Consider the following 25271-nt stretch of genomic DNA (forward strand, 5'->3'; position numbering starts at 1 on the left):
GGGAGTGACGGTGGAAGGGGGGAACAGCCACATCCTCCAAATCCCCCTTTCCCCAGATAAAACCAGTCTTGCTTTGCTCCAGATCAGCACCCCGCATCCATGAGTATTTTAGGGACAGGGACAGGAAGGGGAAAGGTTTTCCTTGAGGAGCCCAGTGTGAAGAGCCCAGCACTGCTGCCCAAGCCCTGAACACCCTCAATTTTGCCTGATTTTGCATGAAAACCACTCTCTTTTTGCATCATTCCACACCCAACATGCAAATCCTCTTCCCACAGCGGTGCCAACTTGAGCCCCTGCTCCTAAACCCCTCGGTGCAAAGCACCCCAGAACCAATCCTGCCAACCCCAAATCCACCTGGAAAGCAGAACAAAATGCCTGGAAGAAGCCTCGTGGAGCCCTCAGGATACTACAAATCCCCTTTACATCTCTCCCCGCTCAGCTTTTCAAAGGCCAGGCTGCCTGCCCGCTTCACCGAATCGATATTCCCATCGGCAAGAGCACCGTCTGCCTTTCTCTCCACCATCCAGCCTTGACCTTCTGTTGGACAGGAGCAAAGCAGCCGGGTGGCTTCATGTCCCTGTCCCCAAGGGCAAGGAAGGGGCACTGGCACTGCTTACCCGGTACCAGACGATCTCCCGCATCTTCCCATCTGTCTTGAAGTTGCATTTCAGAGTGACGGCATCTCCCACCACCACGGGCGGCAGCGGCTCGATGCTCACTGTCAGGTAGGCTGGAAAAGGTACAAAAAAGGGAGAAAATGAGGCTTGAGCTGCTGGGGAAGGATGGGGAAGGGGGTTAAATACTGTTCTCAAGTGGTTTTGTAGTATTAATAGCTCTGGCTGCATCCCACACAGGGATAATGCATAGGGAAGCCCATCAGAGCGGAATCTTGCCCCATTGCTGCAATGAATTTTGGCTGCTCCCAATACAACAAAGAAGTAGAAAATGGGAGAAAAATCCTTCTTGACCTTATTTACCAGCTTATAGCACCAAAACGCAAGGAACAAGCATTCAGCTGCTTCTCCCCTCCCCAGCTTTGCAAAACTGAGCACTTTTGCCCAAATAAACCCTGGGCACGCAGATTTTGAGGCTCACACTGTTTCACACATAAAGCCCTGGTCCCACCGGCCACCTCCCCCACCTGCAAACCCAAACCCACCCTTCCTATGAATGTTTTTGGTTAGAAGGGACCTTAAAGCTCTCCCAGTCCCAACCCCTGCCACGGGCAGGGACCCCTTCCACTAGAGCAGCTTGCTCCAAGCCCCTGTGTCCAACCTGGCCTTGAACACTGCCAGGGATGGGGCAGCCACAGCTTCTCTGGGCACCCTGTGCCAGCGCCTCAGCACCCTCACAGTAAAGAACTTTTTCCTTAAATCCAACCTGAACTTCCCCTGTTCAAGTTTAAACCCAGCTTCTACTTCACCTCCCCCATTGCTTCTCTCCCCATTGCAGGACAAATTCCTTGCTTTGCTTGAAAACCCTCTAAATTACTCATTTCTTACAGGAAGAAATCAATCAGAGGATGTGCAAAGCCCAACCTGTGGTTTTACAGCCTGGCTTTGGCTGACAGCCTGCTGCTTCCCCATCTCCCTATAGCTGGATGCAGGAGCTGTGCTTGTAGCAGACGGGAAGTCAGAGCACGGCGGCTCTGTCTGGCCCTTTTCTCCTTGTTTCCCCTCCATTTGCTGCAGAAGGATTGCAGGAGCACGGAGCAGCAGGGTCAGGAGGGCAGGCATTCACATTTCTGTTTTACTCTCCTCTGTTTCCTCTGGCTGCTGGGAGATGTCAGATTGACAGCCGGGCAGATCCAAACCCTCCTTTAGCATCCTTGCCCTGTCTGTATCCGTGTCTGCAACCAGGACACCCCAAAACAGCGCTTAACCCACCACAAAAAGCTGTTATTTGCTTGCATCAGGTGGAAAAACAATGGGGAAAAGAAACCCCAGAGCACCTGGATAACAGGAGCAGGGTTGGAAATGGGGCTGCACAAACTGAGACTCCTCTACAGAAGATCCCTTGGAATAGGGGAAGGTGGTTTCCTATGTCCCACAGGCAGCGATTTGAGGCTCCCATCCCTTGTAAACCAAGTTGCTGGTGTTTTTGCAATGATCTCAACCACGACCTGCGGGAGAGCATGCTGCACGCACACGTGCCTGCTGCAACAGCAGAGCAGCGTGGCCTGGCATATTGAGGGCTCTAAAACTCAAGAAACCCTCTTTGTGCTGCTTTCCGGGGGGAGCTACGGGAGCAGGTTTGCTGGATGCAAGGGAATGGGATAAACCATGGTTTTTGTTAGTGGTGGTGAGCATTTGCAGCATTACACTGCAGGAGACAGCAGCACTGGGCAGGGATGGGGGCTGAATGAAAGGTTGTTTTAGCCCTGAAACAGTGCACAGCACGATGGGGTTTAACACTGCACCTTTGCACCCCCAGCCTGATGCCTCCCTCCTTGCTGACAGCAACCCCGATCCTCACATTCATTCCGGGCCAGCTTCTTTCCAGCCTCTCTCCTTGCCTGGACAGGGTTTATTTTAGCACGCTAAAGCAGGGATTAATTCCTTGCGGCTGCCAACAGAGCACACAACCCCCTCGGACTCTGCAGATACAGAGAGGCAGCAATGGGAGAGGGAGGAGGAGGAGGGATGCGAGGAAGGTCAGGCGAGGTCTCGTGGCAGGTGCCCCAGTTCCCCTTGCTTTTCTTTGGACATTTCCAATAGGGAGGTGAGCAACAGGCAGGAGAGCAAAGGGAAAGGGATGAGCAAACATTCTGCAGCCACCCAGAGGAAAGCAGGGATGGATTCAAGCCAGGGATGGAGCCTCCATGTGTCTGGAAAGGTTCTGCCTCTTCATTAGGCAGGCAAGATTCCATCTCCCTTCTGCCCCGGTGTAACAGGGTGATAAAACAAAGCCAATGGGTGACAACGACAGAGTTAAGATTGCATTTTCCCTTGTGTCCACGGATTATTGAGAGATGGGAGATCCTGGTTCATAACTGCATCATCTCCAGGTGGTTTTCCATCCCTCTTCCCATGTCATTGGGCTTCACACCCTATGCACAACAATGGGAAGCTAAAGCATCCCCATTCCAGCCCAGCCAAGCGTTTTGGTGGTGCTTAGGCCATCTCCTGATGGTTGGTGCCTTTTAAATTCAAAACCAGCCAAGTTTGGGATGGTTGCAGTAAATCATCTCCACTCACGTGAAGCAAATGCATTGGCCCAAGCATCTACCCAAGTAAATCCCCCTGCAAACACATTCCCAACCTGCACCTTCTAGATGGCTCCAAATACAGCCCAAATAGGCCCTGCTCCCTCCGTGAGCCACAAAACCCTCTTTGAGATGGCCACCAGGACATCAGCTCCCATTTCCATGCCCAGTAATTTGGGCTCAGCTGTGCTGGGAGGATATCTGGTCCTTAAAAACACCAGAGTGCAACCAGAGGATGCTCTGCTTTTTCCTGAGCAGATCCTGCATGGCAAAGACAAAGCTCTGGAGCTCCGTGATTTATTGCACCAGTGCTAGGGGGATAGGGACTCCACAACGGCTGATGCTGGAGCCCCAGCAACACCTGGAAGGGGAAGGAAGGTGAAAATCCACCTGCTTGAAGAGCATCAGCTGCCCAGATTCAGAGCAAGATCACCCTAGAAAGTGGGAAAAAGAAGGAGATGAAGGAGAGAAATAGATGCATGGTCCCTGGAGGAGCCAGCCCCATAAATGCTAAGGATGTGTGTAAGGGAGAGGGAAAAGCAGTGAAAATAAAGCCAGGTACTGAAAAATAACACAGGAATCCAGATGGAGCTGTCCCAGACCTGCTGTTTTGCTGTGGCTGATGTGCGTATCTCATCCCTCATACCCTGAATCTCATCCCTCATCCCCTCCCTTCCCTTTGTTTTCCTACAGCAGAGGATGGCAAAGTGTCACCAGTCCTCAAAACCCCTACTTTGGTCCCTTTTTGGATTTACTGTGAAGAAGAAACCAGCAGTGACAATTATTACTGACTTTTAAGTCCTATTTAAACAGGGCTGAGCGTCAGATTTGCACCTCCAATGGAAGAGCCCAACCCACCGTCTCCATCATCCTCTGCGTTATCAGCATCCCAAAAGCAGCTTTGAACCCCGAGGCTACTCTCCTTCCCCTTTGCTCTTTTGGAATGAGACATATTCCTTAGTGCAAGCTATGCCAGGCCACCCTCGGATTAGATTCAGCCCTATGGAAATCCAGCCCTCTGATTAGATCTCATCCCTGGGGAAAGAAGAGTATTTTTGCTAGTGAGCGGTGGGAATTCTTGCGACATCCACTTTAAAGGTGGGTGGAAATAAAGGAGGGGAGGGGGAAGGGAGAGATAAATGAAATGTCCTTTTAAATCAGGAGTGACACATTAATAAAAAGAGCACATTGAAACATGCTCAGTGCTTTCAATCACAGAATAGCTGCGAAGGAGGGGACAGGTTTCACCCCGGCCACGCAAGCGGAGGATGCAAACGGATGCTTCCACCAAGGTACTGCCAGAAAGCCCTGTTTCTGCCCCATGGGAGCATCCCAAATAGGCTGAGGTCCCCCCTGTCCTGTTAAGGAGGGGGAATGAGACAGTGGCTGAGTGGGTGGGTTGCAAGCACTCAAACACAAGCCACTACAGCACGCGTGGGTGCCCTTGGAAACCTCAGGGTGAAGGAGCCTTTTGGTGTCTCCCAGCACCACAAAGCAACACCTCTGCATCTTCCCCATGTGCCTGCTATTTTTTAACCTACATAGAATCATGGAATGGTTTGGGTTGGAAGGGACCTTAAAGCTCACCCAGCTCCTGTCCATGGGCAGGGACACCTTCCACTAGAGCAGCTTGCTCCAAGCCCCTGTGTCCAACCTGGCCTTGAACACTGCCAGGGATGGGGCAGCCACAGCTTCTCTGGGCACCCTGTGCCAGCGCCTCAGCACCCTCACAGGGAAGAGCTTCTGCCTAAGAGCTCATCTCAGTCTCCCCTCGGGCAGGTTCAAGCCATTCCCCTTGGCCTGTCCCTACATCCCTTGTCCCAAGCCCCTCTCCAGCTTTCCTGCAGCCCCTTCAGGCACTGGAGCTGCTCTCAGGTCTCCCCTTCAGGAGCCTTCTCTTGTCCAGGCTGCCCCAGCCCAGCTCTCTCAGCCTGGCTCCAGAGCAGAGCTGCTCCAGCCCTCGCAGCATCTCCATGGCCTCCTCTGGCCTCGCTCCAGCAGCTCCACATCCCTCTTGTGCTGCTGCCCCAGAGCTGGATCAGGGCTGCAGGGGGGGTCTCCCCAGAGCACAGCAGAGGGGCAGGATCCCCTCCCTGAGCTGCTGCTCACGCTCCTTTGGATTTTCAGAATCTCTCCTGTTCCCTGATTTCTCACCTCCCAGCACTTCCCAAAAAGCCAACCTCAAACCACCAATGGACTGTAGCCATTTGGGACATATCCCCAGCCTTTAACCCATCCCCATCCTTGCATTTGGTGATGGTCATTTGGAGCAGAAAAGGTGTTTCCAGGGATCAGAGCGGAGCAACACCTTGGGATGGAGCCAGAGAAGAGGACACGTGGGGATGCAGCTGCCCCATCTGCCCCCACCGTGTCCCCCCCATCCATCAGGTGCCAACACATCCCTCTCGGCAGAGGCGACAGGGAGAGATAATATTAACACATCATCATTTTAATCAGCCTGTGATTAGCAGGGCTCATACATAATTCACACCAATTTCTCCCCAGCCTTCCGGCAGTCACTTTGCCAAGCCCACAATGGTATTTTGGGGTGCAAATACAAGGAGGGAGGGGGGAAAAAGGGACCAGGAGCTCCCTAATTGAGTTGATTGTTCTCTAGGATTTAAGGCATTTGCTGCTTAAAGAGGCACTTTGCCCCTTGCAAAAGAGACAGCTGTGATGCTCACAAATCACACCCCAAAACAGCAGGGAGTGATCCAGCTCCCCATCCATAACCACAGGAAGGCGATGGCCAGCACAAGGGGAAGCCACCAGCGTGCAAGGGCTCGTGGCCACGAGTGGAGCCTTGCAAACAGGGATGTCACCCGCTGCACGAGGCGTGAGGAGCATTAAGCAAACGCGCTTTGACTCGCAGCACTTTGCAACATCTTGTTCATTAAAGATTAAACACCAGCAGTTGCTCCCGTTCCTGGGAGCACCACAAATGCCTTCTCCCTCCCTGCCAAGCTCCGGCGATGCCTTATTTATGATATTCCACGTCGATTTACAATGATAATGTGCTGCTGTCTGTCCTTGCTAACCCAGGAGGGCTGCAAGGGGTAAGAACCAGTGAAGGATTCGCATCTGCCCCAGTTTGGAGTGGCCAAATTTTGCTGAATCTGGAGCTTTTCCTCCTAGAAAGCTGCCGCACTGATTTATTTATGTTTTTTGTAAATGATGGAGTAAGTGTTTTAACACAGGTTTAACAACAGCGAGTGGAATAGGATGTGACAGATGGACTCAGCATCGTGCTTCCAAAGGGCACAGTCCTTTTGCAAAGGGGATCAAAAATGGGTTGCGGGGAGCCTGTTCGTGTTTGTAAATGCATAAACTGCTTCAGTTTTCTTTGGATTTTTAGCTTTTCCTTCAAGCAATCCAAAAGCTGAGCTCCAGCAGAGCTGAGCATCCTGCAGCCCATCACTGCCCATCCCAAAATCACATTGGCTTTTGCATAATGGAGCTGGTCCGTGAAGTAAACCCACTGAAACAACATCACCCGCTGTGAGGAAGAGCCCTGCTGGCAGAGAGCAAATTGTATTAATACTGTGTAAATAGGATATTAACAGGCCGACCAAACAATTAAGAGCCCATAATTAAAATTCATCTTCCTTCACATGGTGGTGTATTAAAGTACAAACATTTCATTAGATGCCTCTTACCTCAGCCATTTGCATAAGTGGGAGGAAACACTTCACAGCTGTAGCTCTGATTATGCTTGATGGGGGGTTGCTGGACCAAACCAGCCCCTAGATCCTTAGGTAATGCAGAGAAGATGTATAGAATATAAAGGGAATATGTATAGGATATGCTTTAGTCCATTTTTCTTTGCCTAAGTAGGATGCAATAGGTGCACTGAGCCTGACAGGTCCTACGGATGCATCTCATGTCATGTTAGCTCCTTGTAATGTAAGTCAATAATTCTAATCAATGCATTGATTGAGCAGGGCTGGTTTGGCCTTTTGACCCCCTTTAAATCAAGATGAACTGAGAAAACCACTTCACTGGGGCTCCTGGGGACAGACAGGCCATAAGGGGTCTGCTTCAGTTAGGATTTCATAATCAAAATGGGTCAAACCAACAAAACAATAAAGATCTACTCATCAGATTTTATCACCAGTGCAAAAACCAAACCCAAATCCCAATTATTTCAGTGCTGGTGCCAAAACCCAATTGATATTGGACTTTTGGACACTGTCCACAGCTTTCCTTTCCTCCTTAAATCCCAGATTTCTCCTAGAAAAAGTATCCTAGTCGGAAAGGGAAAGAAATGATGCCTGATTTTGCGCCGTGCCATGGTACTCAACACCACCTGTGTGCAGCAGTCTCAGTATCACGGAGAGCATCTTCAACACCGAGCAATCAAGTAAGGGCTTCCCAAAGAGATCTGTCAATACACCTTCAGAAAAATCAATTCTTACACTAGTTTTGTCCTCATTATGAACACTAGAGTCAGCTTGATATTCTTAAGGGCAGAGATTGGCTCTTACATACCAGTGCCTCTAGCTAAGCATTGGTATGGTGCAGTAACATTGTAAGCTGCAGAGAAACAAAGACCCAGGCTCAAAATGGATCATGCTGGGCTAAAACCATGTTTCAAATGCTTCAGCTCGGTAGGGTTTTCCCGCACATCAGCACAACCTCGGCATGCTAAATGACCTCAGACACAGAAAGGGAGAGTTTGGACCACTTTGGGCATGCAAACGCAATGCGTCATTTGGGTTGTGGGAGCCTTGGGGTGCTGCAGTGTCTCCTTCTCTCTCTCCATTGCTCATCTCCATCTCCCCCTTCCCGTCTCTTATTTGTTTCTATCAACCACTCAAGCCCCAGCTCTATCCATCACCAAGTGCTGGCTAATAAAATAGATGGAAACACCAGCTTTCTACAAGCTTGTTGCCACCTTTGGTGCACGTCTCATGACAAACAAATCCATGGTGGATAGAGCCATCCGTATGAGGTACGTGGCTTGGGCACGGACTGGAACAAAACCCTGCTTTAACATCTTCATCACGCCTTTCCTAAGTGAAGGCTCATCGGCAAGGCTGTTCCAGCTCACCGGAGCACAGGATGAGAAAGCCCATTTCTAGCTTGGATTCTTTTACTCACAGCACCAAGTTAGTGCTTGTACTACATTTCCGTCAAGGCATTTGCCTGATAGCCTTGGGAAATCAGTTGTTCCAGGAAAAGGATGGAAGTTCTGAGGCAAAACAGTTGAAGCATTCATCTGGAGCAAGCCCCTGCCCTGCTACAAACACTCCGGATGACCTTGGATGCATCATTTTGATTCTCAATGGATCCCTCAACCTAAAAGTCAGGTGATGTTCCAGAGGCAAACCCTGAGGCACAATGTTGGTGGTGTAAGACATGAAGCCAAGGTCCACATGCTGCTGACCCTGGAGACGCAAGCCACTGCAAAGCCAAACCCACCGACTACAACATGAGAGATGGTGAAGTGCCATTTTGGGGGCGAATGCAAGAATAAGGACATCTGAAGGGAAGCAGAGGCAGTGGATAACAGGGAGCAGGAGGATTTTGAGGGTACCTTACCGGGATGAATGGGAAATATTTTCCATTTGGGTAATACTTCAGCACCCCCAAGGGTGAAGAGTGTTAGATGAGCATTTCTCTACATACACATACAATCATGGAATGGTTTGGGTTGGAAGGGACCTTGAAGCTCATCCAGTTCCAACCCCTGCCACAGGACCCCTTCCACTAGAGCAGCTTGCTCCAAGCCCCTGTGTCCAACCTGGCCTTGAACACTGCCAGGGATGGGGCAGCCACAGCTTCTCTGGGCACCCTGTGCCAGCGCCTCAGCACCCTCCCAGGGAAGAGCTTCTGCCTTATCTCCAACCTGAACTTCCCCTGTTTCAGTTTGAACCCATCACCCCTTGTCCTGTCACTACAGTCCCTGATGAAGAGTCCCTGCAGAAAAACCAGAGACCCAACCATGAAAACACCCATGAAGAAAGCCCAGAGACCCAACCAAACCCAAGAGCCACTTGGGAAACACCCATCCAAGCCCTCTAAATCAACTCCAGAAGAAGCAGCCAACATGAAGAAGATGGGTCTCGCAACCCCACGCAGATTATCAGCAGGGTTGCACTTGCTGCATCGAGAAGTCTTCTTGATATATTGCATTTTATTAGCTGCTCCCAAACCCTGCACAGGCTGGGAAGCCATGTACATAAATTATAGATTGAATATTTATCTCCCACCACCACGCAGACGTGAAGTATGTTTAGCAGCATTTACTCTAGCACAGTAAAACTTTATTTATACTATCTCCTCCTCACTCTGCTGGCGTGCTCAGCGCATCCCCAACAGCTTACAACACACACCTCCACCTCCTAATGATGCTTAAAGGGGGGGGAGTGAGTCTATTTTACTACCACATCTTCACCCTACTGATACAGCCATTAAACTGTAATGCTTTAGTGCAACACTGAAGCACCCAGCTGTGGTTTATGGCTGATAAAATGGGTGGCCACGACCTGTGATGGGTCATTGGGTTTGGGTTTTGGAAGGGGAGGATGTTTGTCATCGTTATGGTGCTCATCGCTCTTGTTCCTTTATCCCCATTTCCAGGTTATTTAAGGATTTGGCCATCCTGGGTGCCTAGTTTTGGGGGTTTTTAGGGTCCTAAATGATGTCTTGTTCCAGGAGAGGAAGGAAGCCGGGTGCAACAGAGCCAAATTACCTTGAAAACCCAATGGCATCACTGATTCAATGCCTTTGCCAGCACCTCTTGGCCTCTCCTCAGGTGTGTGAGCAGCTGCTGGTGCCAAAATGAAGCTCAAATCGTGCCCGGGTCAACCTGGGCCTCAGATGCCCCATTTTTTAAATGGAGATGGTGCTCTTCATTTGCATGTATGCAAATAGGGTGTGACTGCCTGCAATGCTGCTTGAAAAGCCCACAGCTATTCAAGGCAGAGTCTTCTAAACCAATTGCACCCCGATTTTTCTTCCAACCCATGAGCTAAAGACAACAGATTTTGGCTAAACAAGGAGCAAAGGAGATGCCACCCGTGCAGGCTGTGTTGCACCAGCTCTAAGTACACATCCCTTCCTTTTCACCCCCTCTTTTCCCTTCCCTAATGAAGCAAACCCAGCTCCCGCAGGATTTCTCACTCTCCTGCAGGATTTCCTCTGTGGCAAATGGATTTTCCTTAAAGTTTTTCCACCCAAAACTGCTGCCACCCCCCGGCCTCGAGTACAGAGCAATAATTCCCCCCTGTGTGCCACTTCTGCCAGTAACTCCCAGGAGAGATTTGCTTTCTCCTTTGCCTACTAATGCCTCATTGCAGATCCCACTTAACCTCAGGACCTGCTAAACCCCCCCCAAGTCATCCTTATTTCACCCCATTGACCAGCTCTCCCCCATGCTGCACTCTGGACCACTCCTCCAAGCTCAGTAATTACAAGTATTCCCACAAAGTCTTGCAGCGGGATCTTCCCTTTCTCCAGTAAATCCCAAGCTCACCAGTCAAGGAATTTTCCTACAATCCCCCTTTTGCTGAGCAGCAGCAATCACCTGCCACCAAGTTCAATGCAATGCCTCTGGGATGATGCAGAATCTCCCTACAAACCTTGCAATAGATGCCTCCCTGATGTCTGGCTACGATGTGGAGTAATGCTCAGGACCGGGATGTCTGGGTTCCTTGCAATCTGGTTCATCAATTCATATCCCTTTGCTTTTCCAGTGCTTTTAAGCAAGCAGCATCACAGTGAGGGCAGTGGGATCTGCTCAGCTCCACTTACTGCCCAGGAAAATCCTCCCCACGCAGATGCAGCGTTTAATCCAGAATTAAGTGTGGCAGGAGAAGGAGATACCACATCATAATCCTCCTCTGCAAAGGACTGGAAATGTGCTTCTTACCCACACCACACTTCCAGCAGCAGGCTCAGCTTTCCATCCTGACACAGGAGAGATTCCCCATTAGCTGGATCCCTTCTGGCATGTCTCCCCATGTTGGCATCAGGAAGATCACAGAAGGGTCAGGGTTGGAAGATGCAACATCTGGATGCCTCCCCCAGGCACGAGGGATTACGGAAAACCTCACCTGGGATCAAGGATCTTGTGTCCAGCCAGAGCTGAAAGCACCAGTGAGCAAAACCCATCCCTTAGATGTAATTCAGGAGTGAAAAGGCAATTACATGTATGCAGCCTGGTTTGTCAGAGCCCCACACTGGAGCAGATGGGTTAGATACAGATGTTAGAACCTGCGATAAAAGATGCCTGAACCCCTGGCAGAGCCGGATCCACTTCTTGGGAGACCTGGGAATGGTTTTGCCGGCAGCAACCGATGGTTTTGCTGCTGCTTTGAGCCCTCAGGGTGAGGATTACAACCGCAGCAGCTCATTGTATGAAACCACGGCTTGTGGTGTTAATCTAGAGTATAATCCAAGGCAGGGGTAATTGGCAACGCTGGAAGCAGCAGGAAGCTGCTCAAAGGATGCTTTTGGAGCGAGTCCTGCTCCGTGCCTCCGTTTCCCCACTTGCAAAGAGGAAAGCGAGCCCCTTTCCAAACCCATCTGAGGTGCAAAATGCCATCCTGGAGTAATAGCAAGGGGTTCTTAGGGATGCTACTCCAACAAATAAGCATAGTTCTGAATTTTCCCACCTGAAACACCACAATCCTCCCTAAACCTCCTCTCTTCCAGCTTTTGTTGCTGATACACCAGCTCAGAAAGGGCAGAAGAGGGAAAACTGATTTCACCAAAGAGCACATATGAGGATTTAGGTTTAGATGCCACCATCAGGTTTCCCACTAAGTTAAGAGTCCCAGCAAGGCCCCAGCAGGGTTTGGCTGTGCCAAGGTGGTCGAGGCAGCTGTTGACCATGACCCAGATGATGAATTCTCTTATTTATTTCTCTAGTTGCAGGAAATTCAATTATCCCTCATTTCTGATGGGTGACAAATGAGGCAGCCATCGATCCTTCCCCTCCCTCCCTGGGTGTCTGCCATGAGCCAGCTCTTCCCACACCATCGATTCCGTGTAACTGGAAAAGGATTAGTATTGGTATTAGTATCCTCCTTCTGCACAACGTCTCCAAAGGCACAACCTCAGGCAGAGGAAGGCAGAAGATAAAGCCTGGTGCTGGGCAGAAGTCCCAAATGCCACAAAATCCACTCTTTTTTTTGCGATTTAAGGTGTGAAACACAGCTTTTTACCCCAAAAGACCCTGGGGGAGCCTGGGGCAGCCAGACTGGCACCGTCCTTAGCTAAGTGCTAAAAAGCAGCAAAGCCACACTGCTTCTTTGCTCCAGTGCTGCAAAACCCACTGTGTTCCCATCGGGAGCAGTCCAGAGGCAGCTGGTGTCTTCTGCTCGTCGTACATGGGGTAAAGGATGTAAGGAGTGACAGAAGGAGGGATGGAAAAAGGGAGGGATAGAGGAATAGAGAGAGGGATTAAGGGAGGGAGGGATGGATGGAGAGAAGGACGGAGGGAGAGAGATGGAAGGAGCAACAGAGGGAGGGATGGAGAAATGGAGGGATTAAGGGAGGAATAAAGGGATGAAGGAAAGGATGGAGAGAGGAAGAGAGAGGGACAGAGAAGGACTCTGAGGAATGAAAGAAGGATGGAGAGAGGGATGAAGAGAGGGAGGAATGGGGTGGGGGTTAAGATAGGGGTGGATGGAGGACAGAGAGAGGGAGAGAGGGAGGGAGAGCTGGAAGAAGTGATGGATGGATGGGGATGAAAGGATGGATGGACGATTGGATGGATGGATGGATGAAGAAAGGGAGGGATGGAGAAAGAGGATAGAGGAAAGAATAGAGGGATGGGGGTAGCAACAGAAGGATGGGTGGAGGGAAGGGTGAAGGAATGAGAGGACAGGATGGAGGGACAGACACACAGTCGGGTTGATAAGACAGACACCTGCATACCCTGTAACGGACACAATTTACAGTGATTTTCCAGCTCTGGGCTTTGGCACTGGGCACCAATTTGGCCAAGGTAAGGGGCAGCCACATCCCAACCTCACCCTCATCCCCTGGCATGGGCTTGTTTTCCCTTTCCCTTGGTACCTGACTCAGCCTTCACCCCACTGCCTTTTCTCCTCCATCCCTGCTACCCCTCTCGCTGTCCAGAGCGGGATTGCTAATTTGAAGCTACCCTCTTTACCCCGATTTACACTCTGTGATTAATAATCCCTTTGGTGTCCCAGTAATGCCGTGCTGCTAATAAGATTAAAGAATATCTCCCTCTTACAGCCCTGATTCATGACGCTGATTTACCATTACTCCTCCGCTCTCACGGAGAGGATGCACATGGCTCTTACCTTAATCCCTATCCATCTCTGCACCATTGAGAAATCACTGCTAATTAATACCTTTCTGTCTCCCAATTGCTTCCAGATCTGCCCAGCTATCAATATTTGTCTGGCTTTTTGTTGCTGATCTCAAAGGTTACATATATATATATATATATATATATAATTTCTATATATGGTTATATAGCAAACTCCAAACCCTCTGCAGAGAGGTTCTTGGCTTTTTGAGGGGGTCTTTCCCCCAAAATGGAGCCATTCCATGCCAGGCTTGATCACCCTGAGATGGAGCAAAGAAGAAAAACAGGGGGAGGCTTTTCTGAGCATCTTTTCATGGGGATGTGCTCAGCTCCATCCGTGACTCAAACACCTCCATGGGGTGATACCTCCCCGTGACTCCACTTTCCTGCATCCATCCCTTTTCCCGCAGCATTTCACATCCCTGAGCCTGTTTAGATACGGAGCATCCTTAGATAAAACCAACAGCCACATTTTTCACCCCACTGCTTATTATCCTCCTGTGCCAGGAAACCCTGGACCAGCCCTACAACCAACCCAAGCAGTCAGATGCTTGGGGAACAACAGCGACAGCAGAAAGAGCTTAGGAGGGAGGGAAAAAAAAGGCCAACAGAGCCTCTGCTCTGATGAATGTGGCAGGGGAGGCCGATGCTCTGCTTTTAATAAAACATAATGAAGCATGGGATCATAAAATATTTCCTTTAATTCAGTGCTCCCATGAGGGTGGGTAATAGAGGCTGGGTAATGCAGTAGGCTTTCCTCACGGCTTGCTGTGGGGAGAGCACTGCTGGGTTGTTAAACAGCCCATTTGCAAGCCTTTAAGTGCTCTCTTTCCCATCCACATCCCATTTTGGGGGGCAGAAGGAAAACGGGCTGTGCACATCCCCGTAGACCAAGTCACATCCCTTCAAGGGGCCCCCAGCTCCCAGAGCTGCATCACTTTGCCCTGCCAGGATGGGCTTTCCAGGGTGAAAAAAGGTCAACAAGGAAATCAGGAAGGGCTGTTCAGCTCCCATCCTCACCCTCAGTGAGTAGTACACGGGTGTCTGAGCAAGTGTGTGTTGCATATATAAATATATATATATATACACACACACACATCTCCGGGGCGGTGTGGCGTGATTAACATCCCCGCGTTAAAAATCTCTCTGCATCTGCTTTGTCCTACACCCGGCACTAAATATAACCATTCAATATGCTCTCTCCCTTCACCAGAGAGATAACATTGTTTAAATAAGCCCTTTCCATTTTAAAGAGTTGGCTTGTTTTCTCGCGGCAGGGAGCTTTTAGCAGATCAGGAGGCAGAGGAGGGGGGTCCATGCAAACAAACACAGAGGCACAAGCATCCTTTAACATCCAAGTGCCCAACTCCTGCTCCCTCCAAATCATTTCCCACCAGGAAGTCACCCAGATACGGTTTTCCTGCCCCAAAACCAACCGACAACAGAACTAAAAGACACATTTCTAAGAGCAGAAAGGTTTAATTTGGAAATGGGGCTCGCCTGCGCTTCCTCGAGCATCACTCCACTCCCACGCCGCTGCTATAATTACAGCGGTGTAAATTCACTCCCCGTCAGGAGGAAACCCAACTATCTCCAGCCAGTTTGCAGACATCAACTGCTTGCAAAGGGCTTCCCTCCTCTAATAGCATAATAATGCAGGAAGACACAAATCGAGACGAGAAAGAGGCACCTCAGAAAGCACTTACGGAAAACATCTCATTATCAAGTTGCAAGGGGAGGATGGTGCGAGCAGAGAGGGTTTTCCTCCATGAACGATGGTCTGTCTGGAAACCAAACCAGCAGCGTTGTCACCCAACCTTCCTCCTGGTGGTGATACATCTTCTGCACCCTTTCTGGAGCAGCATCTACCCGCTACATGGTGCTTCTCCATCAGCAGACCCAGTCCGTTATCCGTCCTCCATGGAAAAACCCCTGCTCCCCAGCAGCTGGCTGTATGTATTTTGGGGTGCCAAAATCCTCCCACCCTGCTCTGAGTCACCACATCCTTCTGCAATGCAACTTGGCAGGTATATCTTTAGGAGAAAAAGCAAGGAAACCAGACAGATTCAACCACAAGCTCTTGGGACGCTTTCGGTGCTGAAAGCAGGGCATAGGAGTGGGATGGCAAAGCCTGTGCATGTGGTTCCCCCCTCCTGACAGCTTGTGCAGAAGCTAAATCTGCAGGGAAAAGGGCTTTCCTGGGCTTAAAACTACAAGAAAGATGCTTGATGGAGCAGGAGAGGTACCTCAGATCACAGTACATAGAGGACTGCCTAATTTCTGGATGGAAATCTTCCTAAGCATGACTTAGAGCCAAGCTCTGAAACTCACTCTCTAGAGCTGTAGAGCTGGGATGGAAATCTAAACCACTGGGCCACCAAAATCCACTTCCAGACTAGTTTGTAGAAGGAAAGACATAGCCAACAGCTCACTCGTGATGAAGAAGGTGCTCCTGCTGTTATGGTCCATCTCAGTCCCCCAGCAAGGAGCCAGCGGTTCCTAAACCCATCACTTGGCACCCATGATGATGACAACCAGCAGCCAAAATTGCCCCTTTCTTCATCTTCCTCTTTTCAAGTATGATCAGCAACAAGAGATAAACCCTGGGGACGCACAAGCACCATCAAAAGCAATGTTGCTATCAGCAAACCCAGGGTTACCCATGAAACCCATCCCTCCCAAAAGCATTTCCATGGGTGATAGACCACCTAGAGGTGAACCCAAGTGCCACCCACCATGTCCCCCTGTCACCCTGCATCTCACCCATCATTTTGTTCCCTTGGGGAGAGCAAAACCCCATCACAGAGCATCTCTGCATCACTCCAGCCCATCCCCGTGGCTGCAGATTCCTTGGCAAAGAAACCAATAGGTACAAATACACATGCAAAGCAGGTGTGTCCCTATGGAGAGCTCTCCAGCTCTCATTTTCCCCTGTCCTGGCCCGATAGGATGCAGCATCAGGATTTATCTACAAGCCCAGGAAGGAGGAGCAGGGCTGAAATAACCACTGCTAATCCCCTTCACCCTCCCCTCCAAAGTATATTGTTGAAGGCATTATATAAATGGGAAATTAGACAGAGGTTTGGGCAGGAGATGAGCTAAATCCCTGCCTCCCCTGCTCCATTTTGCAGTGCCTCTGAGACATCCACTCTTCCAGCCAAGAAGGATTTTGCAGATGGGGATGTGCTTCCTGCACCAGAAGGGACAAAATGTGTGGTCTGGAGGCTGGGAAGGGCTTGGCAATGCCACATTTCCACCCCCACAGCCCCTTCCCATTGGGTTGCAGCATCCCTCTGCTGGGCAATGTGGGTTTTCCTGATGTTCCCCAAACCTCTTTGGAGGCCTCAGGCAGAGCGTTGCTGTGGATTCAACCCAGTGCTGGAAAAACCTCCTTCCCCGCTTCAAACCTCCCTTGCTGGGGCTGGCAAGACCCTATTAATGATAGTTTTGCTTCTAGCTAATACAAGCACTAATTGCATTTCAAAGAACCAGTTCCAGCGCTGGCTTCTGCTGCAAACACACACATACCCCCATTGATAACTCTGTAAGATCACAGGGACACAGCAAGGAGTCATCCCAAAAGGACTTGAGGTCCCCCCACCAGACAGGCACGTCAGGAGGGCTCTGACGCAGTGTTTAGAGGGGATGAACCCCATTTCTCAGCCAGCTGAGAGTGGAAACAAGCAGCACCCGCACCCTCTCTCCTCCTAAATGGCTTTGCAGACCCTAAAAACCTAATTGGACATGGTAAATCCATAGGGGCATCCACAGCGGTGGATTATTGTCCCCGCACTTTGCTATGAGCCTGCCTGCCCTTGGCACTTACGGTAAACCCAGTCCCCAAAGCGCTGAAAACAAGTCTGTGATTGACGGTTTATTTTAGGAAGGAGAGGGGAAAAGTGGGAAGGAGATAATGCTGCGGAGAGATAATGTGAGCACCAGTCATTAGTTATAAACAAGCCCATCAGTACTCCAAGTGCCTCGGCAGAAAGCAAACAAAAGGGCAAAGAGAGCAGTTTGGCAAGGGAACAAAACCAGCCGCATCAGCTGCATCCTCCCCGCTCGGCTCTTTGCAGCAGGATTTATGAGCAGAGAAGTTCGCAAGGCGAGAGCTGCACCTCCTGCCTCCGACAAATAGGGATCTGGGGGCTCCTTCCCTGCCTTTCCCTCTCTGCTGATGTCTGAGCAAAGAGCCTGGCTTGGTGGCACTGAAATCAAGGTTTTCTCTTAGAAGATAGGGGAGAAAAGCCAGAGCACTGAGGAAATCTCATCACCATTGGGTCCCAAAGGGCTGATGCTTTGTCCTCCCTGTACATGGTCCCAGACAGGTCCTGGCCATCTCCATCCTTGCCAGGGTGAGGCACTGGCTCCATCACCACCTCACTGGAAGGCGTTTCCCTTAGCATGATCCTTGCCCCTGTCTCAGCCTAATTCTGAAGCCATCCGTGCATCTGGATTCAATAAAACCTGCTCTTACCCCAACACGGTGGAGAGCTTTTCCTTGGCAGATCCTAAAGCACTTGGGGAAAAGAGCAAAGCGACAGCGGGTCAAACAGTCCCAGTCCAGGCTTTTCAGACAGAAAAGACCATTTCTACCAAGACAACCAGAAAAGAGAAAGCAGATGGAGCATGTGAAGCCCCAAAACACCTCCATGGGAAGGGGAGGCTGGTGAGAACATGGTTAGCATCATGCCTGGATGCTCCACAAAACCCACCCATGCAGGAGCTGAGCTGCATTTCCACATTGCTCAAGCCTGGATGCAACGCTAAGGGCGGATCTTGCCTGGGAGTGCTTGGAGGCATCAGAGAAGCTCCAGGGCATATAGGAGGGCTGTGATCTGCTTAGCATATTGCATACAGCACCTTGCATTTAGCAAGTATCACACTGCATTTAGCACGTTGCATTTAGCATATAGCACATTGTATAGAGCATTTAGCACACTGCGTATAGCAGAAGCTGTTTAGCTTAAGGCTCCTAAAACCAAATCTTCCATATTTTAGGACCAACATCCCAAACCCTACAGTATCCCTACGCTTATTTTTTTTTTTTTTTGGGGGGGGGGGGTGTTAATAATACCAAATACTTGCTGCAGCAAGTGAATCTGGGGGGTAAATATCCCAAATCTGAGCTCTGACACATGAAGGAGCTTCAGGAGTGCTCAGGGGCAGCCAAGGACCTGCCATGAATTCATGTGTGAGGGTTTCCATGGAGAAATGAAGCCTGGAGTATCTCCCAGTGATGCTTATTAATAAGCCCCCGATGATGCATGTTACCAGGTGAAGGGAAGATCCTGCACTGAAGCGCAGAACTCATGGAAATAGTGGGAAAGAGCTTGACCCTAAAGCTGAATGTAAGATTTGCCAGGGAAAAGCACGAGTAGGGAGGGATGGAGGGAGCGTGGGATGGGTTTTCAGGTCAGTGCCGTGCATCTGCAGGTGAATTAAGCAGGGTTTGCTTCCATGGCAAAGAGGGTGCTCCTCCTTTCCCCTCACAGCCCCCAAACACGAATTCCCACCAAATCCCTCTTTTCTCCAGCTGAGCTCAACAGAGACACAAGCAAGTGGCTCCCATCACCCTGGTAAAAGCCACACACCATTATTTTCCTATGGAAAGGAGGAAAATGAGCTTTTCCAGGCTTGCGAGGAGCAGCCTTGCATGTAAGCTGGGAAAATCCCTGTAAGGAAAAGCTTTGGGGGATTTCTGGGAATGAAGAGGGGGTAAAAATCCAGCTTGCTGATAAAAGCAATGACTGCAAAGGGATTTTTCCAAGCTGGTTTTTGGAGAAGGAGCTGGCTTGGAGAAGCAGCACAGGGATATCCCCATGGGCACATCCCTGCAAAGCCCAGCCCCAGCCAAGCTGCCCTTTTGGGGCGAAGCCCAGCAAACCCCAAAGCAGCTTCAAATAAGGAGCTACACTTGAATATTCCCATCGTAGGAGGTGCCGTGGGGGGGGAATACAGAAGCTAAAGCAAAGCCCTCGGAGGACGAGGACAGGAATATCTCATTGAGATCAAAACACAGCACATTTAGCCCTCCTTTCCACGCTTGCAGAACACGGCTCTGATTTTACACGGCTGTAAAACAAACCCCGACGCACCCTTTATGGGAAGCATATTTCAGGTGACAAGCTGAGCGCCGGCTCATCAGCCAGCCCTGGTTTCAGCCATGCCAACAAACCATCGCTCTGCTTGCAGATGGGGCTTCCCAGCTTTCCAAAACCAGGGAAGGGGGGGCCCCGAGGCTACAGCTCCATCATTATCCATGGTCTAGCCACTTGCCTCCTCCACATGCCCTGATTTTCTCATCTTGATGGTTCCTTAACCCACTTAGCCCTGCCTTAGGCAACGTTTTCTGGCCAAGGGAAGAGATTGAGCTTGTTATAAGGAAAAGCAAAAAGCTGTATTACAAGGGGTGATGCTCCCCAGGGGGGATGTATAACACATCCGTAAGGATCCAGCCGACCTACCGCTCACTGAGGAAGCAAGCAGCTCCCTTCGGGTAAAGAAAAGGGTTTTTCATTATGGGGAGATGGATGGAAAGTCCCAAAAGGCTCCCACATGAAGGTACAGATGCTTTGCAGGGTGGGAAGCACTTGTAATGCTTTCCCCTGTGCTGTAAGCAGGACTTCGGGATGCAGCAGCGTTGGGGCAGCTTCCCGACAAGCAATATATAAGGTGACAGTAAAACCAGGCAAGATTCCCCCTTAAAAATGCTTTTGGAGACATAGGGAAGATGCTGAGGGCAAATGTTCTTGCAGGGAAGAGCACATCTTCCGGCTGCGTCTTCCCAGCCGGATCCTGCTCCATCCCTTGAAAGGAAGGTGCCGGGATAAGGAATGGAAGGAGCTCCTTGGGCACATCCTCCCTTGCTGCTACAACACTGCAGCTCCAGCCAAAGATGCTGTCAGCCACAGAAAAGCCATCTGCCCACTCAATATCGGGAGCAGCGCTCGGCTTCCGCAGCCTCCTGCTGCCCCGAGCAAAGGGAGGTGTCGGGGTGGGAGCACCCACCCCAAACCCAGGCTCTAACAAGGGTTTTTTAGCTGTTTACGGGAAAAGCAGAGCACAAATCGGCTCTTTTTTCGGGACAGCATTTCTCTGCCCAGCACTGGGAGACACTTAACGCAGCTGATGCTCAGGATATGGGAAAGCAGCAAAGTTCCAGCGCAATTTTAAGAGCCAAAACTTGGCTCGTGGATGTCCAAACACAAGCGTTGCCCATTGAACCTCCCCATGAGACCCTCCTCCCACATCACTTCATAACCCACCACCCCCCCAGGGCCACCGGTTTCCTCTAGATCCAGCACAAAGCAACTTTTATCTCTTATTTCCCCCCTATATGCACATTGCATGCACAGATTTAGCCGTGCCCGCTCTCACAAACCAGCAGCAGAAGAGCAATCACCCAGTTTACAGTGATAAAAAGGGGAGAAAATGAGGAAAAATGATCCATGCACCGGTGATGGATGGGGAGAAGCCGGAGGGACGCGTTGCTCCATGACAATCATCTACCTGCGACCATAAAACCATGGTGGAGGTGGAGCGGAGATCCAGGAGGGAGGCAGGACTGGATTTGCTGTTCCCCCCACCCCAAGCCACACAGGTTTTATTATGGACCGTGTGTTCGGCAGCACGATGCCAGTGGGATGCTCAGGATGCACGGAAGAGGAAAAAGAGCATCAGCCGCAGCCTGGCAGCACATAAAACCCATCAAAGAGGGATGCAGAGGATGCAGGGTGCCTTCCCACCCCTGATTCAGCCAAATCTAAGTCGGGATCTGGCTAACTCAATGGTCCGTGGTCCTTGAGGGATGGGTTTGGAGATGCTGGGGAAGAATTGGGTCCATTGTGTGACCCTCTCCCTGCTCAGCCCTGCAGAGCGTGGCTGCTGCTCCCCCTCCCTGTGCTCTGCAGCAGCTGACGGCGGCTTTCCGGAGAGGAAAAAGTATGTTATTAACCCAAAACAGAGGGGATACCGAGCAGGTCCTGCTCATCCCTCCGGCACCCGGAGAGCAGCCGGGCTCGCTGTGCTCATTACAGAGCAGCCACCTGAGACCCAACAGCAAGTGATGCTGTGGGGGGGGCACATGCAGGGGATAAGTGGAAAGAGCAGGGAAATTGCCTTCAATGCACAAGAAATTCAGTTGCTGCCACACCACAGCTTGCGGGATGCGAGGAAGGGAAAGTTTCCTGCCCTGTTAATTTCTGCCTCCTGGGAACCCCATTTTTGGGGATGGGGAGGTGGGGGGGCTCTTATTAAAACCTTTGTGGGGCAACCTGGGGACACAAGATATTCATTTAGGTGCTCAGCCAGCTGTAAACCCCTCGGACAGTGGGAATTCGAGGACTGCTTTTCCCTCCATCCTACCTATGGGGTTTGGGGCATGGCCAAGAGGTTGGGGTACCCCTGGGTGCTGCAATCCCTCCCTTTCCATCCCCCAAATTAAAGCTGTATCTCATGGGGGTCCCCAGGACACAGAACCCTTCCTGTATGGAGTGATCAGTAGCAGAGCTGGGACTCAGAGCCGCGGTATGGAGCAGCAGGGAAGGGTGATACCGATGCCCCCCCACTATGACACTGGCTCAAGGTACGAGGGATGAGCATCCCCTTATCTCCTCACCCTGTCCCCCAGCACCCCTTCCCAAAGCAGGTGCCTTATTAAGGGGTCCTCTATTAACCACTGCCTCATTAACAGGTCCAACACCAGCGTCCTTAGGGGGGGTGCCCCATTAACAGGTCCAAAAGGGGCGCCCCATTAACAAGTGCCCCACCAGCTGCTCCAAACCCAGTGCCCTATTAACGGGTGCGCTATAACCTCCAAACGGGGTGGCTGCCCCCCCTCCCTATAGCCTCTATAGCCCCCCCATCACCCCCCGACCCTCGGGGGGGTGCAGACCCCACACGTTTATCGGGGTGCAGCTGAGCACCCCTTTACTTCAGCGGCCGAAGGGGGTGTCCCTGTGCGCGGGGGGGTGACACTCACCCAGCGCCACGTCGAGGATGTCCCAGAGCAGCAGGCACAAGGGGCTCATCGTCCGCATGATGCCCGCAGGGGGGGGGGCAGCCCCATGGGGCTCACCGGCCCCCCAGCCCCCTGCCCGGGGGGCAGGCGGGCATCGCGGCGGGGGCTCGGCTCGGCTCGGGCCGGCTCCGTGTGTGCGCGTCCCGGCCGCGCTGCCGCCCTTAAGCCGATTTATTGGAGCGGGAGCGGAGCGAGCTGCGGCCGGCCCCGTGTCCCCCCCAGCCCGCCCCGGCGGCTGAGCCCGCCCCGGCCCGGCCCCCGGGAGGTGCTGGAGGGGCGGGAGCGATGGAAGGGAGCGCGGTGTAAGGGGGGAGGCAGGGGTGCAAAGGGGGAGAGGGTCGTAAAGGGGGGGGGGTACAAGGGGGAGAATGCAAAGGGGGGGGGGAAGGGGAGGAGGATGGGGGAGTGAAGTGGAGGGGTCGCAAAAGGGGGAGGAAGCAAGGAAGTGGGGGGGGGGGGGGCAGCGAGGAGGAGGGAGGGAAGTGGGGGAAGCAAAGGGGGTAATGCAAGGGGAGAAGATACGAATGGAGCGGTCTCTGGGGAGTGTCCAAGGAGAGAAGGATGAAAGGAGGGGTTCGCAAAGTGGGGGGGTCAAAGGAGAAGGGGATGCGAGGGGGGATGAGGGGTGGAGAAAGGGATGCACGGTAAGGGGAGGAGGCAGAACGGTGTCGGGGAGGTTAAGGCAGTGAATGGAGGGGGTGTGGGGTGTACGGGGGTGCGAGGCGGAGAATGCGGTGCACGGCTCGGAAGGGGGTGCAGGAGGAGCTGTGCAGTGTATGTGGGGGCTGCGTGGTGTACTGGGGGTGACGGGGTGGGGTGGGGGTACTGTATGGGGGGCGTGGGGTGCAGGAGGATGTGAGCAGTTTAGGGAGGGGGTGCAGGAAGGGGGGGGAATGGGCACTGTCCGGGGGAAGGGGGCATAGGAAGGATGCTGGATGCAGGCAGGAATGTGGGGTGAAGGCAGGGAGAGGGATACAGGAATGGGGACAGGATGAAGGCAGGGATGTGTTCAGGACGGGAAGAGATGCAGGCAGCGTTGTGGGGTGCAGGCAGGGATGTGTGGTCCAGCATGGGGAGGGATGAGGGCTATAGGCACCAGTAGCCCTGGGGCAGCAGTTTCCACTTGACTCTTTTCCTTCAGCAATCCCCCTCTCCCTGCAGCCCCACAGCAGCAGGATCCAGCCCTGGAGCCATTCAGACCCCCAGACCAACACACTGGCCAGGGATGCGCATCCCTCCATTGTCCTGCTGCTCAGACGACCTTGTTTTCAAGCAACTCCCCAGATCCAATTAGTTCCTGGACACAGGGGGAGATGTGACTATTATTTATGAAGAGCCCAGGTAGGGAGGGAGAGGGATAGGGCTTGCAAGCAGCCACGGTAGAAGGGATTAGGGGGCTGGAGGAAGCTTTTCCTCGAGGATGGATGCCCCTTTCTGTTCCTATTCCACCTTAGAAGCAGCACTTCCTAAAGAACACTACTCTTTTCTTTGTTAATCAACTTTTTTTTTTTTGCAATTTGCTTTTGATTTTCCCTTGTCCCATATGGTCACTCTGTCTCCCCAACACCTTTTCTTACAGTCCTCAAGCCCAGCTTAACCCTACTGCTTCCCAAAATCACACAAAGCCTCCGCATCTCCAGCTGCACAAAGCCAGCCCCATGCAAAATAATCCATCCCAAAGAAGCCAGAATCATCTTTTGGGGCTTAGATATGCCCAAAAGAAGCACCGGAGCAAAAGGTTTCCTTGGGATGAGGATGGGGAACAGTCCCTGTGCTGTGATTGCAGCACAACCGGAGACACCAATCTGCTAAAACTGGTGGGTTAAGCTTGTTTCTTAAATAACCACCCTGCAAGCAGTCGGGTTCTGCACAGATCAGTCCATCAAATATTAAATAAAACCAATTAGGTGCTGAATTTCCTTCGCGTGAGCTGGATTTTCTCTCCCTTCTCTCCCTGCCTTTTATCCTCTGGGAAAAGCCGCAGTTCATTCTTGCACGGAGATGTCTGGAAATCAAATCTCACTTTATCTGAGCGTGGATTTGATGGACCCCCTGAGAGACGGTGCCTTTTCTTTACTCTCCTGGGAATACAATGAACAGGGGTAGGCAGAACATATCCCCACACATCCTAAGAGAGCTTCAGCCTAAATAGGTGGCCCCGAGGTAAAACCGAGTTCAGCCAAGCCAAGCGCGCTGCTGTTTTAGGGCCGGTCTGTGGGTTAACAGCCCACGCATGACCCAAATGGTGCTGTCAGCTCCTGTAAGAGCCTCTGCTCCGAGATGTCTCCACTGAGATGGGGGTTTTATTCCCCGTGCTGAGCTGCAAACCCTGGCTCCATCGCGCATCCCCTTTTCTATTCCCATCCCCAGCAAGCTGGAATCATAGAATCCCAGTCTGGTTTGGGTTGAAGGGACCCTAAAGCTCATCCAGCTCCAACCCCTGCCACGGGCAGGGACCCCTTCCACTAGAGCAGCTTGCTCCAAGGCCCTGTGTCCAACCTGGCCTTGAACACTGCCAGGGATGGGGCAGCCACAGCTTCTCTGGGCACCCTGGGCCAGCGCCTCAGCACCCTCACAGGGAAGAGCTTCTGCCTAAGAGCTCATCTCAATCTACAGCACCAAACAGTTTCTAATTTCCTTTTGTACTTCTAAATGTAAACGTCTACTCAGACAAAAGGTTTCAGAACAATGTTTTCCACCCTGGGATGCAGTAACCCATGGGTAAGGTGCAAAAAAGGGTGGGAAGTGGAGAAGGG

The 25271-nt window shown here is 51.6% G+C and overlaps 1 protein-coding gene across 1 annotated transcript in view; it reads right to left on the bottom strand.

Annotated features, from left to right (window-relative positions):
* Nucleotides 1–22643, bottom strand: part of IGSF21 (immunoglobin superfamily member 21) — a 39957-nt gene extending 17314 nt beyond the window's left edge. The window contains exons 1-2 of the mRNA XM_062623610.1: nucleotides 22477–22643; nucleotides 618–730 (exon numbers count right to left, since the gene is read on the bottom strand). Coding sequence (XP_062479594.1) covers nucleotides 618–730; nucleotides 22477–22534 — 171 coding nt within the window. The 5' untranslated portion in view covers nucleotides 22535–22643. The remainder of the gene's footprint in view (nucleotides 1–617; nucleotides 731–22476) is intronic.
* Nucleotides 22644–25271: the final 2628 nt, after the last annotated feature.

Source organism: Pezoporus occidentalis, unplaced genomic scaffold (assembly GCF_034315485.1).
Source record: "Pezoporus occidentalis ecotype Australia unplaced genomic scaffold, CSIRO_AGI_Poc_V1 ctg255, whole genome shotgun sequence".
Taxonomy (NCBI): domain Eukaryota; kingdom Metazoa; phylum Chordata; class Aves; order Psittaciformes; family Psittacidae; genus Pezoporus; species Pezoporus occidentalis.